Source organism: Diadema antillarum, unplaced genomic scaffold, assembly GCF_040938485.1.
Source record: "Diadema antillarum isolate AM-2024a unplaced genomic scaffold, OU_Dant_1.0 seq00001883_RagTag, whole genome shotgun sequence".
NCBI lineage: Eukaryota > Metazoa > Echinodermata > Echinoidea > Diadematoida > Diadematidae > Diadema > Diadema antillarum.
In genome coordinates this window covers 101,171-121,995 of record NW_027272551.1, presented here as the reverse complement: position 1 = coordinate 121,995, position 20,825 = coordinate 101,171, and the positions used below count along the sequence as shown (strand labels likewise).

At 38.7% G+C, this 20,825-nt stretch overlaps 1 protein-coding gene across 1 annotated transcript; it reads right to left on the bottom strand.

The window, feature by feature from the left end:
- Positions 1–281: 281 nt before the first annotated feature.
- On the bottom strand, positions 282–12,427 carry LOC139712971 (L-asparaginase-like). Its single transcript, XM_071624751.1, has 5 exons — positions 12,352–12,427; positions 11,618–11,723; positions 9,854–10,190; positions 1,162–1,347; positions 282–431 (listed from the first exon to the last, which is right to left on the bottom strand). Exons 1-5 carry the CDS (start codon positions 12,425–12,427, stop codon positions 282–284), a joined length of 855 nt encoding a protein of 284 aa, XP_071480852.1.
- Between the last annotated feature and the right edge of the window lie 8,398 nt (positions 12,428–20,825).

Sequence of the window (20,825 nt, the reverse complement as noted above, 5' to 3'; positions counted from 1 at the left end):
ATTTCCTTTCTTTCATAATTTTTGTTACTAGGTTTTTTGTTTAACAAGACCAACATTTTCATCTAGGGACCTATACATCACAAGCTCTGCTTTTTCAGTAGGTCCCCCACATTTCATGTTTATAAAATTGTCTTCTCTTGTATTCTTTGTAATTACGACGCTTGGTCCAGTCTAAAGTTCAATCGATTTTATCATATTATTTTTGTTTTAGATGTGGAACAATGAAATCAGATCAGATCAAATCAAATCAATTAAAAAACTCCTTGAAATATATGATCAAACTACTGAACCGTCATCTCTCCCCGCAGGCTACGTTTGAGGTAAGCCTCGCGTTCTGAGCCTGTGAAGTTTTGGATGACGTAATCAAGTTTGGTGAGCGCCGCCTCTGGTGTGATGTCAGAGAGGGGGATTACCCCTGCCTCTATCAGGACCTTAATAAACCAAGATAAAACATCGAACAAAATTTGATAAGCAAACTCACGGATCAACAGAATTTAGATCGATCCTGATAAACGCGAATTAAACATGTTTAAGAACGTGTACAAAACAATAACAATGCATGGTTTTCTCATCTTACATAAAAAATCAGAGTCACAAAAAAAAAAAATCTAATTAATTTCTCAAATAAAGTCATGCTCTCAACTCTAGGTTTTGTTTACTAGTGTCTCCTTTACTCAGTAGTCATCTAGGTGAGTGGTCTACCGATCTTTAAAGGCATAATTTACCATTTGCAGATGAAACAAAAATCCAGCATTAAAGCGTCAAAATCGTTCTAAAATGTGCGTTAGGGATAGAAACAGCCAATGTAAAAATTTGAACTAGTTTAATCAATATTAAGTATTGTTAAATATTAAAATGTGAACAAAAGTTATAACAAAAATGTTTCCAGACTTAACCGTATGGTTTAATGAGAAAAATAGTGATATTTCCTTATAACATTATTTCAGGCTTTATTGCAAAAAAATTATATGGTAGGATGTTTTGTGATACAACTGACCTACACATATGCATCAAAAGTGATATCTTGAACATTTTTTTTTTTTTTAATCACTGCTCCGAAAGGAAAACAAGACCTTTAAGATCACTTTTTTTTCTGGCCTGATCTTATTCTAAGGCGGGTGTTAAGCCCCTACAATGTATTTCTGTCAAACCAAGACTTACTTGTCCGGTCTCGTAAGCCGGTGTGACTTGTCCGTTAGGACACTGGGTGCAGTTCACGATCAGTGTGCCGCCCTCAACGGCCTCTTTGATAGCATTCAAGATGTCTTTGCGGTCTGATGGAAAGTTTCCCGCGCCGTACGTCATAAACACAACGCCCTTGATGTCAGTCTGGAGATGTGCCTTCACCTGTTCAATGTTCAATCGTACAAAAACATTTTCAATATTGAATAGACATTCATCAAGCAATTGAATTTGATTTTCACTTCCCGGTTGAGCACACTCGCTAAAGGCAAAGATTTTAAACAATAGATTCTCAACGTTTTTCAAACCCGAGGCCCACATTGGCTCCTACAAACTTTATTGAGGCCCAGTAAGATTGAATATGAATATTCATTTCATTTTTCGCGGCCCACCAGCGAGAGCTTCGCAGCCCACTGGTCGAGATTAAGTGGGGCCTTAGAGTATAAAAAAGAATACACGTCTCAGTGGCGGATCCAGAGGGGGGCGCAAGAAGCACACGCCCCCCTTTATTTATCGTAAAAAAAAGAAAAAAAAAAGAAAAAAAAATGAAATGAAACCCGGAGGTGCCACCAGAAATATTAGTTGCCCCCCCCCCCCCTCCCCCTTTACAGAATTCCTGGATCCGCCCCTGCGTTTGCGGAATAACCATCATTATTCGGGGTAAGGGTGGCGTGACACTGTCTCAAAATTGACACAAGACGGCAATACAAATATGGACTTTTCAATTATTTTGTGTGAAGTTGGCCCGGAACTTGGTCAAAGCCAATCAGCAGCCGAAGCAAATACGACGCCTACTGAAAGTTACACGATGGCACCCGAACAACACACGAAGGCTACACGAAGGAAAAAGAGTCTACATGAATTTGACGATTTTATCACCGCTCACAAAGTTGCTACAGGAGCCTGAAAAACTCCACCATCCATACGATGGCTTAAGTTGCCTTCACGAATGACCCAATGTTTATACGATCAGCGGCTAATTGGAACATTTCCTTTATCCTGTGTTCATCTTTGGTCAATTTCGCGACAGTGACGCCTACATAACGGAATCATATCAGTGATTAGTCTGTTTAATATTGCCTTGGAATTGGAATTAAACAATGGAGGATGAAGGACGGTGCCAAAGTGATCATACATCAAGTAGCCCTGGTTTACAATGTACTGTCTGATTCGAACTTAGGAAATACTACGTTTTAGTATCATTCTGTCCCATGGAGTACAGATCTATGCTATTGACATTGCTGTTCAAGAATGAAATTCAAAAGAGGTAAAAGTTTAACAAAAAATACATTCATGATTTACGAATGTTGGTACATAATATGAATATACAAATGTTTTTTTAACATATCCCCTTTCTTTTGGTATTATATAGGTCTAAATATCCTTACTTTCTTTAAGCGCCAACAAAACCCCAATATGTCATCCCGATTACATCAGTACACATGATAATTATGTACACTTTGAATCACGAGCTCAAGTAGATGTTGTTAGTACACTGCAAAAAGTCCGGTGTTAAATAGTGAACACCGAGCTGGTGTTATATTTTCGGTGCTCATTTATGGTGTTAAATTAACACCTCCGGGTGTCATTTCCAAATTTTAGACTGTTTTTTGAAGAGTTTCTTAGTAACTGCACTTTTTGTTGATTTTTAATTTAAACAAGACGATCAAGAATTTTACATTAAAATACTAGATTTTTGAAAAAATGTGAAAATAAATTTACCCCAAAGTAACACCAGCTGGACCAGGTGTGGTCTCTTATTGAAGCTGGACGGGTGTTAAACCATTGATATTAACACTAACAGATATCAAATCAACACCATGTGGTGTCATTTTTTAATTAACACCAGTACAGTGTCAAAATAACGATTATACAGTGTCAAATTAACACCACAAAGTGTCAGGTGAACACTTTTCAACACCATCACATTGCATTTTTAACACCTGTGGGTGTGGTCCTTTATTGAAGTTTGATCGGTGTTAGGCCCTAGATTTAACACCCGTGGTGTTAAATCTAACACCGATGTTTTTACAGTGTAATTATTGATGTTCCTGTAGTCACCTTGAGTGTTGGTGCCCACGAAGGCGAGTGGCGGGAAATTCGGGGATCTGAAGGCATCCAGTCTGCAGCAGGAGAATTTCATACTTCGGTTGCCACGGATCAACTTGCCGTTAAAAAATAGAGTGACCTGAATGATAGAGGGCGTAACGTACATCGTGGTTGATGAGTTTGTGGGAGTGTACTTGAACGGTGACGCGAGGGAGGAAGAATGGTCGTATACCTCCCTTGGTGGGTGTTGGGGTGGGGATATATTGTCATACTTTAATTCATTTCGATCATAAATTATCTTCATATTGGGGAAAAATCTATGATCATGCATAGGCTGAAATTTTCATGATCACCAAGAGATATGATTTACGAAGAATTTTGTTCGACATAATTTTACTATATGATAATCTTATATTTTATTCTTATAAAAAAAAAAATGTAGCGTGGGGATTCACGGGAGGCCCGATTTATTCGCTGTCCATCGGGGAACATTCGTTAACCACGAACAGCACCGGTCAGCTGATATGTGCATCGAAGCATACTCTCATCGGTATTACACGGTCCACTCCAGTTGAAATTCTACGGTGTAGATTTACTTATAGCCAGAGAGCTAGCGACTACTCAATTTACCCCATCAAGCCCAAAAGGTTTGACCCCTCAGAGTTGCTGGGGCCACCCTCCTCATTAACAAAATGCGCGTCAGCCTGGTCCCGGAGGGCGGCTTCCGCCCCCAGGGACCCCCCGAAAAGGGTCCTTGGCGGGTGTAATTTAGGGCCTACCCCATGGAGCCCATGAACCAAACTTGGTCTAAAATAATGTCCTATGAGTGTACATCATTAAAAAAAAAAAAAAAAAAAAAAAAAAAAAAAAAAAAAAAAAACTGACAAAAAATCTGGTCGGGAAAGGGGTAGCCAGACCGCTAGTTTATAGGCACAAACCCTTGCTGGTTGTTTAGCTGCCTGCGTCAAGACTACACTTTGCCATAGGCCCTGTACTGTAGCGTCTCCCAACAGTCCAAGGGACAGTGTAGTTTGCAGGCACAAACCCTTGTTGGTCGTAATAGGAGTCTGCATGTGCCAAGACTAATACACGTACCACTGCACTGCAGCCTTGAGAAGCTACAACACAGGGCATATGGGGCAGTGCCGAAGTGGTGCATACAGTAGTCTTGGCGCAGACTCCTCTACGACCAACAAGGGTTTGTGCCTGCAAACTAGGGACAGTGCCAGTTGAGTGCATGTAGTATAGTCTTGGTGCAGACTCTGTTACTCCCAACAAGGGTTTGTACCTGCAAACTACCCGGTATACCCTGGGACCCAGGGTAGTTTGCAGGCAGAAATTGACCAGGCACAATAGAACACGAACACACATACACACACACACACACACACACACACACACACACACGCAGGCACATACGCTCACACATTCCTTCATGTAAATACATACCGGTATGCAAAAAAATGTCACATATAGGGTATACAGACATGATACCTTGCACATGATAAATGTCAGACCTACTTTAAGAAGTTCATACCTTTTGATTATTTTACATGGATGCTATCAATGGACATTTCAGCAGGGACACTAGAGAGAATTTAAAATTTGTGTGAAATTGTGTCATGTTTTACTGGCCACACAGGCTGCTTATCCTATACAGTGTATCTATTATAATATGTATATGCCACAAATAGTTTTTTTCAAATAATGCTAAAAAAAAACCTTCGTTGTCTACTATACAGTATGATGTATGACTTGATGTGTAATTGCCACTGTTAATGGCAACTAAATCATAAGCATGAACTAAATTGTAGCTGTATGTGACTCCCTGAAAGTTTATTTTCTTTCTTCTTTTTTTTTCGGGGGGGGGGGGGAAGGAGTATACAACTGAGTATCTCATAAATGAGTAGTTGACCAAAATGCTGATATAAAGAGAACACAAAAAAAACAGTCACTGCACATCCTCTGGGCATGCATGCTATAGTTAAACGGGAAAAAAATGAAGCTAGCGTTTCATTCAGTTGGTAATTTGACGTTTCAACTTTGTGAGTAATGTCCAGGGCTAATGGCAATCATAAACTATGTTTGCAGTATGTGACACCACAAGTTGAGTTTTGTTTGTGTGGGGCTGGGGAACTGAAGATAATGTATCTCCAGAAATAAGCAGAGACTCCAACCCCAATCACCTTCTGATCTGGAGATTCTCCCGCCCGAGACCCCTAGCAACGGCGGGAGACTCCAAGTTGATGTGTGCGAAGCGCGAAGTTCCTAGGGTTCTAGATGTTCTGTGGTGCTATCTAAGGCTTATTTTTTTCAACATACGATATAGCAATAAGTAAGAAATCCTTTCCACCGGAAGACACAGACCCAGGGCGGGAGAAATCAAATCTCAAGCGGGAAAACGGGAGATTTTGCAAAAATGGGCTTTCGGCGGGAGATCTCCCGTCGAAAACGGGAGAGTTGGAGTCACTGAATAAGGAGTTGACAAAATTGCTGATGTAAAGAGAACACAAGTTAGATCAAGTTCACACTCTCAGCCTGCATGCTTCAAGTATATTCAAAGGGAGCTATAGTCAATGCTTCAACTTGTTGTGTACTGACCAGGGTCAATGGTAGTCTTTGCAGTATGTGACACCACATGTTGAGTTTTGTTTGTGTGGGGCTGCGGAACTGAAGATAGTGTATCTCTAGAAATAAGGTGTTGACAAAAGTGCTAATGTAAAGAGAACACAAGATCAAGTTCATACTTTCAGCCTGCATGCTGCACGTATATTTAAAGAGAGCTTTCTAGTCAATGCTTCAACTTGTGTACTGACCAGGGTCCATGGCAGTCTTTGCAATATGTGACATCATAATTTGGGTTTCGTTTGTGTGGGCCTGGGAACTTAAGGTAAAGTATCTCCAGAACCCAGAAGTTTACAAAAGTGCTGAAATATTACAGCATTCTGTATGTTTTAAGGAAGTTCAGCAATACATGTACACAGTCTATGTAGAACACCATAATTATGTGTAAAGATGTATTATTGTCCAAAACAATGAGGTGACATGCACTACTGAGTTTGAGAATTGATGGATATTATTTCTGATTTTTTTTTTTTTTTTGTAATACGTAAAGGGTGGTTTTTTATCAGCCAAAACCTAAAAGAATTCTCATTTTAAGATTTTCAAAAGTATCATGTATGGATTGAGACTTGGAATTTGCATTTTAAATGCAAAAAAAAAAAAAAGTCAGAAAAGGAAAAACTCCAAGCTGTATCCGACATTCTGTTATTATGAAAATAGCTAAGGTGTGTCCTTTATTCAAAAAAGGAGACAGTTTTGATATAAGTAATTATAGACCTATTTCTCTACTTTCATCCATATCTAAGGTTTTGGAAAAATTGATATTTACAAGAACGATTAAATTTCTCAATTATTATAATGTTTTTACAAATTCTCAATTTGGGTTTCGTCAGAAACACAGCACCATTCATGCTCTTTTGAAGTTTATTGATAACGCCGCACATACTATAGATGACCATTCTCATCTTGTTGGTATCTTCCTGGACTTCTCCAAGGCCTTCGATACAATTAATCACGAAATTTTACTTCATAAATTGTCTCATTATGGTATACGAGGGAAGGCCTTGGAATGGTTCAGGAGTTACCTGCAAAACCGAAAACAATATGTATTTTTGAACGAGCACAGTTCTAGTCTTGAAGTTATTAAATGTGGCGTCCCTCAGGGGAGTATATTAGGACCTTTACTTTTCATCATTTACATAAATGATTTTTGTAGATCATCCGATATACTTTCTTTTATACTTTTTGCCGATGATTCAAACATTTTCTTCTCCCACCAAAATCCAATCACTCTTGTCGATACTGTTAATTCTGAATTAAAAAAAGTGACTCAATGGATAAGAGCCAATAAATTATCACTGAATCTTCAGAAAACTAACTACATGTTATTCAGTAAGTCTATAGAAGTTTTACGCACAGATATCATCTTTGATGACGTTCATTTAGAGCGTGTATCACATACAAAGTTTCTCGGTATTAGAGTAGACGATAAACTTTCGTGGAAGCCTCATATTATTAATATTAGTAAAATAATTTCGCGTAATATTGGTATTATTAATAGACTTAAATCTCATATCCCGTCGTCTTCCTTGCTGACGTTGTATTTTTCATTGATATTACCTTATTTAAATTATGGAATTTTAGCATGGGGCAGTGCCCATCAAACTTTATTAGATAGATTATTGTTATTACCAAAAAAGGCACTTCGTATTATTTGTGGCGTTTCTCCATGTTCCCATGCAGATCCATTATTTGTTAGATATAAGATTTTAAAAATCAAAGATTTGTTTTTCTTTCAGCTGGGTCAGTTTATGTTTAATTATAACACAAATGCACTTCCTAGCATTTTTGATTCAATGTTTCCACGAAATCAATCTTTTCATAATTATCCCACCAGGCGATCAAATGAGTTTCATTTACCCCTTCTGAGAACGTTATTGGCTCAAAATACATTTATATACAGTGGCCCTAGATTTTGGAATTCTTTAAGTTGTGATATAAAAAATTCTTTATTTTTGAATTCGTTTAAGCGTAAGTTAAATTTTTTTTTGTTGAACTCATATTAAGCTATATATGATTCATTACCTAGCTGGTCTTTACAGCCTAAGGGTTCATCGTCAATCATTGATTTCATCATTGTGTATTTTTTACATTATCTTATTTGTATAAACTTTGTTCGGCTGATCGAGCTGAAACACCTCAATTCCCTCTTCTGATCCAGATGTACAGCACCTCAATTCCATCTTCTGATCCCGATGTTCAGCGTGTTGGCTTTTCCTTTCACTTCCTTTTTCTTTCTCTCCTTTCTTTCCATTGTTCTTTTGTGTTTTATTACTGTCATGGTATACCCTACTGTAAAGTCATGTAAAGTCGTTGTGTTTCTACTGTCTTGTTCTGTCCTGTCTTGTTCTCTCCTGTCTTTGTAAAAAAAAAAAAAAAGTTCAATGTATTCACAAGAATCCTTTGAGTGGTTCACAATTTACAAGCATGCTTTTCAGTGAACCTCTCAGTTCTTTCTTTCTTTTTTCCCCTCCAAACATAACTTTGTATTTTGCCGATATGCATGTACAATTTCGTATTTGTTAAACATTATCTACCATGTAAAGTCGAATACATGCCTATGTTATATCTTCTGATTCATTTCGTGTTATGTTTGACGAAAAAGAAAGAAGGAATGAAATAAATGAAATGAAATGAAATGAAATGAAATTAACATGAACTTTATCAAAGTTATGTTTAATGCACTGATGATGATATGGTTTACTTCAGTGTGTTATACAAATGGCCTTAAGTGCTTCTGTGGTTGGTCTGAAATTGAAGTGTACTCACAATGAAAGGTTTATTTCAGCATTTTCTGAAAAGCTCCAATTGTGTCTCATAAGGTGAATACATAGTAAAGGACAAGTAGACGATGGGGCCGGTAAAACATGATACAAATTCACACAAATTTTAAATTTTCTCTAGTGTCCCTGCTGAAATGTCCATTGATAGCATCCATTTAAACAATCAAATGGTATGAACTTCTTATAGAGCTGACATTTATTGTGTGCACGGTATCCTGGCTGTAGAACCTATGTGACATGTTTTGTATACCGGTATGTAAATTTTACATAAAAGGAATGTGTGAGCGTACGTGCGTATGTGCGTGTGTGTGTGTGTTTTTTTTTTTTTTTTCTATTGTGCCTGGTCAATTTCTGCCTGCAAACTACCCTGGGTTCCAGGGCATACTGGGCAGTTTGCGGGTACAAACCTTTGATGGGAGTAACAGAGTCTGCGCCAAGACTACTACATGCACTCAACTGGCACTATCCCTCAGACTGTTGGGAGACGCTACAGTACAGGACCTATGGCAAAATGTAGTCTTGATGCAGACACCTGAACAACCAGCAAGGGTTTGTGCCTACAAACTAGCAGTCTGGCAACTCCTTCCCCGACCAGATATTTTGTCAGTTTTTTATATTTTTATGATGTACACCCATAGGGCATTCTTTTAGACCAAGTTTGGTTCATGGGCTCCATGGGGTAAATTACACCCTCCAAGGGCCCTTTTCGGGGGGGGGGGGGGGGGGGGTCCCTGGGGGCCCAACCCGCCCTCCGGGACCAGGCTGACGCACATTTTGTTACTGAGGAGGGTGGCCCCAGCAACTCTGAGGGGTCAAACCTTTTGGGCTTGATGGGGTAAATTGAGTAGTCGCTAGCTCTCTGGCTATTACACAGAGATCAGCGGCAAAGCTGTATACAGTTCGTTACGGGGAATCTCGAATAAATCTGAGCCTTGCCAGCCTTCTCACTCCGTGGTATCCCTTACAGGGTCTTTAATGAAAGGAGGAAATTACACAGAATATCTTTCAAATAAAAGACTAGCACTTTACCGAGTGTGTGATCGGGTTGGGCAACATAAGTTCATACTTTCCTTCATTATCTTGTCTTCAGATTTTGTTTGAAAAACGGTATATGATTAAGTATAGATTGAGATCATTTTTTTTTAAGCTGGTGTAATGAAGTGTTCTTAAATGTATTCTGTATCAATGATTATGACCACCTTTCGTCTTCGCCTTACCTCAGCTATCACCAAGCCATCCTCAGGCCGAGAGTAGCTGGCCATGGCAAGGGCGCCCAACATGTTGTTCTCTCCATCGCTGCGGAACTCGGATAGCGGAATCTGCGAGCCAGTGATGACAACAGGCTTGGAGAGGTTGTCGAGCATGAAAGACAGAGCCGACGCCGTGTAGGCCATCGTGTCCGTGCCGTGTAGGATCACGAACCCGTTGAAGACGGTGTAGTATCGTAGGATATCCTCTGCCATGTGCACCCAGTCCGCGGCGGCGATGTTACTCGAGTCCTTGATAGTCTCCCACTCCAACATGCTGTAGAGAATGTGGCTGCCATCCTGGTTTCTATGGATACCATCACAACGGTGAAGAGTTTAAGCATTATGACGTAATCTCCACAAGACCCTGACAAGTTTACATTATTGGGGTTATCCCACGAGACGGACATCCACGAGTCATACAGCCCACGAGAGTCCATGAGTCATATAGCCCACGAGTCATCTCGACCCATGGGTCCAACATTATAGGCAAGCAAGGCACACGAGTTCGATACTATAGGCAAAAATGGGCCAACGAGTTCGACATTACATCACCGGGTTTAATGTGTCGGTCTCGTGGGCTTTGTTTGCCTTATAGTGTCGGACTCGTGGACCTTGTCAGTGCCTAGTGGCGGAATCATGGGCCTTTAAATCGTTTGCCTAGTGTCGAGTTCATGGGCTGTATGACTCTTGGTTGTCGAATTCGTAAAGTGCAGCATCCACATTATTGGCATCTTAAACGGTCAGAAACATCTGTCGGTTAGGCTCTACAGAAGTCATTCGTAAAAGTGCTTCCCCAATAGCTGTTAATGGTGATAATAATGCCAATGTTTTATAATCATCATTAATTGAATCGTCATTAAGTTATCAGTCATAACGAAATAATTTCCGGCAATGCACATTACATCTTTGATTAGAATGTAATATATGTATTTACCTCACTGTGATTATTGTGTTATCTTGACTCGGAAAGAGTTCAGGGAGAGGTAAGTTAAAGGACAAGTTCACCTTCATAGACATGTGGGTTGAGTGAATGCAGCTATATTCGTAGAACACATCAGTGAGAGTTTGAGCAAAATCGGACAATCCGTTAAAAAGTTATGAATTTTTGAAGTTTCTGCTCAGTCACGGCTGGATGAAAAGACTACTATAGCTTGTGATGTCACATTAGTACAACGATATAAAGAAAGAATAAAGAAAATTCAACATATTTCCATTTTTCTCGCATAACAAAAGAACACTCAACTTCTCTCTTTCAGAAGGCAGGGGGAATAATATTACCCTTAACATACGTCAGTAGCAAGTCAAAGAACTGTGCACTTTATTCAAAAAGTAAAGTTTTGTGAAATTCTCTCTTTATTTTCCTTATATAGTTGTACGCATGTGACATCATTATACTGTAGTAGTCTTCTCTTCCAGCAGTGACTGCGCAGATACTTAAAATATTCGTAACTTTTGAACGGATTGTCCAATTTTCCTCAAACTTTCACTGATGTGTTCTACTAATATTGCTGCATTCTCTCAATCCTTATGTATATGAAGGTGGACTTGTCCTTTAAGATAGGATGACTATAGACACAGTCAAAGTGAAGTTGAATTTATCGAATCCATGGTATGCAGATTAGTATTAGATATCCTCTATTTATTGTCTGAAAAGATCGAAAAATATCAGCCCTTTTTGTAATGACATTGACATCCTTATCAGGTATCGGTTGAGGTATTGAGGGTAATTACATGAGATCAAAAGTGCTGAGGCCCTCGATACTGTCCGCTGGCTTGCCGTACACTGTGGGCGTTTTGCTAATGAAGTCTGGCAAATAGTGTTTCACTGGCACCAAGACTGCAAACACGGAGGAGAAATATTCATTTAGTCAAGGACATCTGTACGACTGCATCTACACACACACACACACACACACACACACACACACACACACACACACACACATTCACACACATACACACACATACATACACACACACACACACACACACATGTATGCATGCATACATCTATGTAATTGATATATTGCATTGCAAACGCCATATTCATGTTTCACTGCTAATACCGCCGTGCATGTTAATTTATATCAGATTGCTGTTGGTGTTGGAGTGCATGCTAATCTATGTAATATCGCTGTTTTTGCTTTATCATGATTTTGTTCAAGTTTTATTACAGTTGGTTGCTTTTCGTTATGTTGATTTCCAAATGCCCTGAAGGAGACCCGTCAAGATGTCGAAAGCTGATGGCATTAAAAACATTAAACTAACGCTACGTCCGATGGCTACTTCTTCCAGAGCGGCACAGTTAAAGAGAGAGAGGGAGAGAGAGAGAGAGAGAGAGAGAGAGAGAGAGAGAGAGAGAGAGAGAGTGAGAGTGAGAGAGAGAGGAGAGGGAGGGAGAGGGGGAGAGAGAAAGAAAGAGATATAATGTACTAAGCAGAGAAGAGTGTTTCCTATTGACTCACCTCCATTCACTTTCTTCATCCCAATCGTTCCCCCAGTGTAGATGACAAGAATCTTAGGAGTTTCTTTGGTTTCCATGGTTACACTGTTCACTGCGGCAGTCATCCCAATATTGCGCCTCGTAAACTTACTGTTTAAAACAAAATATCAATTAAAGATACTATTTGAACGATAAAGGTGGTTAATTTTACGTCGACTATCTCATACTCAGTAACTCTTGCGATCTTTATACACAGATTCAATTAAAATGACAACATTTCATTCATTTCATTTTATTCATTTCATTTCATTTCATTTATTAAGTTCCACACATATCACATTTGTGACATACATCTAAAGATCAATGACTAGTAACAGATAATTTGAAAATTCAGTGTATACAGACTTTAAATAATATTTAATGATACAAAATGGATTTAAATCAGTCTAGAGTATGCCACACTCATATTGGATAATTAAGATTATGTGCGGGGAAACCACAGAAAAGCAGATGCTTAATTGTACGGGTAGATCCCCAGAAAAAAGTCAAACATAATCACTCACACACACATACACACACTGCACGCACGCAAGTGCATCTAGATAAGCATGCGTGCACACATAAACACACAACATAGAGAACAGAAAGAGAAAACACCAACAAGACTGTCATAGGGACAGCATCAAGAGAAAATAATGTGGCTGCTTGTGTGATGGGCTGTGGCAGACTAGTTTGCAGGCACAAACCCTTGTTGGTCGTAAAGGAGTCTGCGCCAAGACTACTACATGCACCACTTTGGCACTGTCCCATAGGCCCTGTGTTGAAGCTTCTTGGGAGAGGCTGCAGTGTAGTGGTGCGTGTATTAGTCTTGGCGCATGCAGATTCCTATACGACCAACAAGGGTTTGTGCCTGCAAACTAGTGGCAGACAGCCACAACACAACCCAAGCAACACACACGTCTGCCAAGCAGACAATAAGGCTGAGAGGTCATAACCTATCCAGCTAGCATCGTGCGACTCTCTTGTCTTCATTGTCACAGATAATATACATACAGTTGTAGTTACATGTATAGTGACATTGTACACATATACATAATTGGTCTAGTCTTTGTATCTACATAGCCTATATAATAACTTTTGAAAAAAAAAAAATCATCAAATATCTATAACAACAGGGAAACCTCCTGTTAGTATAATTCAAGTAGATAGCTCCCTGTAGCTGTTTGATAACGTCCTACAATTTGTCATCAAAATTACTTTAATGGCAGTATAATGCTACTTTGTTACTGGCATTCGAACACTGCACTTTTCGATAGTATTATGATTAATCAATATATATATATATATATATATATATATATATATATATATGAGATTAAAACCTAAAATGGCATTAAAATGCTTTATCCTGGCGAGGAAAGCGCATGTTTTAGAAACAAGACACCAAACAGGTTAGTCATCGCATTCTTCATCAGCGACCAGGATGCGATGTGATGTTAGATTAAAATCCGTTTCTGAAGCAGGACATACACACAAGGGCATACGTCTGCTCCTGGTCGGACGGATTTCAAAACTTACCTGCTTGTGTGATGGAATGCGTCTAGACTGGTAGTTGCTGCCACAGTGCATGGTAACCGCGCAGTGTGTATGTGCGCGTTTGGCGTAGCAACGACGCATCCATGAACTGGTTCCCTCCACGAAGAGCCAAAGATGAAAGGATGAAATCAGTGTTAAAAAACGTTAAGTGTTAAAAAAATCCCTGGTAGCTTTTCAAGGACTTACATTGCCAACGTCATGCTCCGATTTACTATCACGAAGATAAACGGTTCAGAGACCCACCTCATCTTGTCTTTCATTGACGCAAACTCACACCTCCGGCCCCCATAGAGACATCCCAGCCAGTAGTTGTGCCTTGTCCGTGATGGAATACTGTATCAGACTTTCCTGATAGTCAACGGTCTTTCCCGTAGTCAATCAGACTTTTCGTGATAGTCAATCAGACTTTACCTGATAGTCAACCAGCCTTTCCTGGTAGGCACTGATCAATAACGAACAGAAATGAATGAGATTAAAACCTAAAATGGCATTAAAACGCTTTATCCTGGCGAGGAAAGCGCATGTTTTAGAAACAAGACACCAAACAGGTTAGTCATCGCATTCTTCATCAGCGACCAGGATGCGATGTGATGTTAGATTAAAATCCGTTTCTGAAGCAGGACATACACACAAGGGTATACGTCTGCTCCTGGCAGGACGGATTTCAAAACATATAGACCAGACATACATACACACAATACATACATATGATGTATATGATAGCCGTAGAGAGACACTGTAGATAAAACATTAAGGAGACACTGACCCTAAGGAGACAAATTTGTGTCTCCTTGAATAATTGTTACATTTTTTACTGCTGACAACACTCATTCATATTTTTTACACACTATTAATCTAGGTTCAGATTGTTGATAATTACACACACACACACACACACACACACACACATTAATATGCATATATATATATATATATATATATAAAATTATATATATTATATATATATATATATGTATCATATCATATTCATGAAACAATCTGAACTCAGCCTAAGGGAGACAGTGTATGAAACATTGTCAGCAGTTTATATACCGTACATGTATAATGTAGAGAGAGAGAGAAAGGAAGAGACGTGTAGTGATACTGCCTTGGGTTTTCTTTTATTCACTTATTAGTTTCCAAAGTTTTTTATGATGTTTTGTTTGTTTGTTTTTAGATAATGAGAAACCTCTCATGAAATATTAAAGAGCATAAAGATTCTAAAAGGAATTCAAAGTTTATTTGATGAAAATTGGTTGTGAAATAGCTGAGTTATCCAAAACAAAGCAATCCTAATAAAAGGCGGGACCCACCTTTGTTTTTGGATATCTCAGCCACTTCAAAACCAAGTTTCATCAAATAAACATTGAATTCCTCTTAGAATTGCATGCTCTTTAACATTCATAAAGTGGTTTCTACGTATTTCGCACAAAGTTGAATGCTGCATCCTCACCTCAAAAGTTTCAGGTATTCAGAAGGCGTTTTTAATCCAGAAGACAATGTGACCGTCAAGAAGTTAAAAGAAGAAAAGGCAAGAAAAAAGTTACGAATATGATGACGATTATTACTATTAATATTACAATTATTATTATTACTACAATTATCTTTATTATTATTATTATTATTATTATTATTATTATTATTATTATTATTGTTATTATTATTATTATTATTATTACTATCATTATTATCATTATTATTATTATCATTACCAGGCATTTAGATACACCATACACAGTTCATCTATCTATATCATAGCGCTTACAAAAACAAAAAAAACTAAAATGTACTAAATAAGGAAAATGTATCAATTCCTTACAACTGAGATAAAATATATGTTTTCAACATCAGCGATGTATCTTAAATGACACAATGCCACTACAGAGATAGACCAATATTTTCTTTTAAATTTCAAGAAAAACTGGTTACAATCAGGTAAAAAAAGTATAATTCATTAACATTAGATGTGCAGTATCGTACATGTGGCGTCATTAAATCGTGTAGGCCACGGAGTGCGATCTCAGACTCGGGTTGATCCATGAAAGACTTGATATGATCAAGTGTGATAACTCTTTGATCATTATTATGATCAAAGAGGTATCACACCTTTTTATTAGGTATTCAGGGTTTGCTTTTCGTTCTTCTTACAGAGTCGCTCATGTCAAAGCTATTCCTGAATAATGAATCATTATGTATCCTGCGCTTTTGCGCATTCCTACTGTTACCTAACTATGGGTGCGTTTATCAACTCCTTTTCTCGGCAGAAACAGGTTTTCCAAACAGCTTTCAAGGAATTGTTACGAGTTGATAAACGCAAAGCTGTTTTGAAAGCCCTTTCGGAAAGCATTTTAGAAAGCCGCAAATTTGTGGCTTTCCAAACAGGTTTCTTAAACAGGTTTTCAGAAACCTGTTTGTAAAAGTCTTTTGAAGTTGATAAACGCAAAGCTGTTTTGAAACGGCTTTGTAGTATTGTACTGCGGTTACGAACAATGCACGCCTTATGGACCTCTTCTCCTCGGGTCGAATTGCCGGCGCAATGCAGCTGTGCAGTGACAGGCCAGTTATCGTGTTCGCGGAGAGAGTTGATAAACGCAACTATTTTGGAAGCCGTTATGATAAAGGGCTTTGGAAACGGCTTTTGAAAGCCGTTTAAACAGAGGACAGTTGATAAACGCAGCGAAAGTCTCATGCCGCCACTCAGAAATATTTGAAGTATGTGGTAAACTGGAGCTGCGTCACAGATAGGAAGACAACTGATTCATGTGGCATGGCATCATAACTCGTCACTCTCAAAGGAACATATGTCTTTATGATGGTAGTTGCTTTTCGCCGTCCCTTCTTAGAAAACAAGCGGCACATTAATAGTACAGGGCTTTGTAAAGGGCTTTGGAAAGGGCTTTGGAAAGGGCTATGGAAAGGACTTTGGAAAGGGCTTTGGAAAGGGCTTTCGAAAGGGCTTTCGGAAGCCGTTTAAAAAAGGGGAAAGTTGATAAACGCAGCCTATGTTGGTCGGATGACGAGGAATCTACCAACCATATTACAGGTGGCTAATTCGTTCTGTTCTGATGTATTTTATTTGTTTTTCTTGCTTTTTTGCTCTCTTTTCCTTTACGTTCATTTCCTTTCTTTCATAATTTTTGTTACTAGGTTGTTTGTTTAAGGCGCCTTGGCAGATTACACGCTCCAGGAAAACAGCGGCGCTCCCGCTCAGCGGTCTTCTATTGTTTCGCCGCGTTCTTTTAAATCCTCCCATTCAAAAGCCCGCTGCGCGGCGCTTTTAGCACTTGGCCCGTGCGGCGCTTTTTTCAAGGAGCCGACCATTCACAAAATCTGGGCGTCAGAGTGAGTACGTTTCGTTTTAGCAATATAGCGCCCTCTCCGTTAGAATATGAATAACACCTCGGAACAGAAAACCTGTTTAATAATCTCATGGTGTCCACCTATTCTACGACTTCAGCCCACTCTGACAACCGGGAAACTCAACAACTTTATAAAAGCAAAATATACACAAAACATACGCATTCTATCCAACATTTTCGTGACTTTTAGTTACTGTGTTGTGTCATATACAGGTTTGTACATTCTTCCCCATCATCTTGATCTATGGAGTTGCAAGTTTTTTTTGTGTGTTTTGTGTGTGTGTGTGTGTGTGTGTGCCTTTTTCTCTTTGGAGTGAGTCATTCCAAAAACAAAAATCTCTCCTCTTCTCCTGCAGCCTTGCAGTGAATCTATGTAGACTACGAATAGTGAAATAAATGTCGTCTTGATCTACATCGTATTTTTCCCACCGTCATGCTTCTACATCAATAATTCTCAAGACTCCAAGCTACAGTATCATGACGCTGAAATTATTTCAATCAGTATTTCCTTTGAACAACACCAAAGTCAATCATACGCGTTTTAAAACACCCAATGTCAAAAAGCAATTTCAAGTCCATACCAGCTGTCGAACTATCATTCGACTTTGAATATCAACACGGCAGTTTAAACATCCACAGCCACATCACGCACGCATGTATTGATACACACCATAGAACGCGGTTACCTGTCGTTTTCTTTTTATCGCTCTTTTATACTGTTATATGGCAAAGCGGCTGTACTTTGTGTAAAATTATGTACGAAATCATTACAAAAGTATAAAGATATACTACTGGTGTAGAAAATGAACAACAACAACAACATACATGCATGGGACGTGATGGATGAAGGCGCTAATTTCACCTTGTAAACATTTACACATGGAAACCAGGTTATACTACCGGTCCGTTATAAATATAAATATATATATATATATATATATATATATATATATATATATATATATATATATATATTGTTTTGTTTGTTTGTTTGTTTGTTTGTTTTTGCTGCTACTGCATGCATGGTATCTCCTAAAATTTGAATCCGACTCTTTCGGTCAGCTAGCGAACTGATGTATATTGTGTGACTATTAAAGACTGTTGAATTGGACATGTCAAGTATTAAATAACTTATTAATCTCTTTATTTATTCATTCATTTATTCAATGTACTTATATATTTATTCATTTATTCATTCATTTATCTACTTATTTATTAAACTATTCATTAACATATTCATTTAGTTAGTTAGTCATTCAAACGTTTATCTAGGAAGAAAGAATATATTAGCAGCTGTTTTCATCGAAGTCCTATGTGAACATATTTTGGGCAGTCAGAGACTACAGCCAAAAGCTAGTGATAGAGAAGTCTGCCGCCAAACGATTGGGAAAGTTCGATCCAAGAGTACAAAGGGCTGCTGCAAAATGATCAAAAGGGCTACGAGATTATGACTGAAAAGGCCGCAGCCAAACCCACCAAAGGGCCGCGGGAAGAGCACCAAGGGGAAGAGAATGTAATGCCAACCAAACGCCTATAGAATTCGGTGTATACAAAGTTGGTGGTACAGGGAATAGATTTCAGACACCCCGACCTGTCCATAGTGAGATCTCCGATCCCATTGTTATGTCCGGAGAAGATGGACACTTCCGCGATGGGCACCGTGAATCGATCATCACCCATTATCTTTCCCAAAGCAAACCTTTGTTGTGATAGCAACGGAGGCTGAAACTGCGTGATTGGTCAGCTCCATGGTGCATTTCCAGCAACATGCATATTAGTTCACAACCACTATTTATTATAGAAGTAAGCTCAATAAATACCCGAAAAAAGTTTCTTCTCCTCGGAATGACGAATGACAGGTATAAACTCTAGATAGTCCCGAAGATCAAATTTGTTGCAGGTATATTTGATAATCACAGGCCTGCGAAAGGCCGGAAAATATTACGTCGCTGATGTATTAAAATGTAAAAAAGAAAACAAAAAACAAAAAGCAAAACAAAAAACAAAAAACAAAAAAAAAACAAAACAACAGAACAAACACGCATGCATTGCATGTGAAGAACACATACACCAAAATGGTCGCGGAAAGAATGACGGGAATAGAATACAAACTTTCCAAAACATCTTTCTTCTTGAGGGACAGGTCTGTGGATATGTTGCGTGTGTGTGTTTGTTTGTGTAAGAGCTGACTTGTTTGTCATTTATATTATTAAAAAGTAATTAGTTGAACGTCCATATGCATTGATATTGATATGCATACTGCAATCTCAATGAGATCAAGCTGTTTTTGTTAAATATATACATATATATATATATATATATATAACATACATAATGTACCATGTGTGTGTGTGTGTGTGTGTGTGTGTATTTACTGGCGGTTTGTCTCTCATTAGGTATGCATTGTAGCCCTGTGTATAGTTTTGTATGATCTAAGATTCCATTATTATTTTTTTCTCCTCCATGATCGCTCTATGACTTTTTATAATTAGTATCTCTCGAAATCTTTCCCACTGTCTAACTTTTTTATTCCCCGTCATGCTTCGATGTGATAAACTCCCAAGTTTCCAAACGACAGGTGTAATGTCGCGGAAATGATTTCAATCAGTGTTTTCTTTAAATCCAGAAAGAAAGAATATTAGCAGCTGTTTTCATTGAAGCTCTGTATGAATTTTGGACAGTCAGAGACTGCAGCCAATAGATAGTGATCGAGAAGGCTAGAGCCAAACGATTGGGAAAGCTCGATCCAAGAGTGGAAAGGGCTGCTGCAAAATGATCAAAAGGGCTGCGAGATTATGACTGAAAAGGCCGCAGCCAAACCCACCAAAAGGCCACGGGAAGAGCGCCATCCCAACCAAACGCCTATAGAATTCGGCATAATACAAAGTGGGTGGTACAGGTACAATAGATTTCAGACACCCCAACCTGTCCATAGTGAGATCTCCGATCCCATTGTTATGTCCGGAGAAGATGGCTGATCTTGGAATTATGAACACAGTCATTGCATACAACTTGGAAGGAAGGTATTCCTGACATGCTCTCATACAAAGATCCCCTTTCTCTTCATTACCACAAAGTCCAATTGGATGATATTTCCTGTATCGTGTATAAAGATGGGGGTAATAGTTATAGTTTTGTTCCTTAGAATTGATTTTGGATTGATTCACTACTTTTACACAATTATTACGGAAGGTCCGATTGTATTTCTTTTTCTGGGGGGAGACATACGGTCGAACTTTGTTGACCTCAGGTAAAATGATATTTTAATGGCTATTCTTGAGGGTAACTGACCATCGTCTGATAGTATCATAACAGTTCAGGGAAAAACCACCCTTATCATACCATGAAGACTTCCTAGACTCTGACAGCAGAGCGCCGAAGGTTCCTCTATTTTGTTTATCTTTTTCGCATGACTCAACGTATTCAATACCACTTCCATATCGAGCTACAGCCTTGTCCATTTATAAGCAAATGCCGAATTGCTCTCTATCAATTGATAGGTTCCATCGGCAGACAACATGGGTGGGGGGGGGGGGGGGAA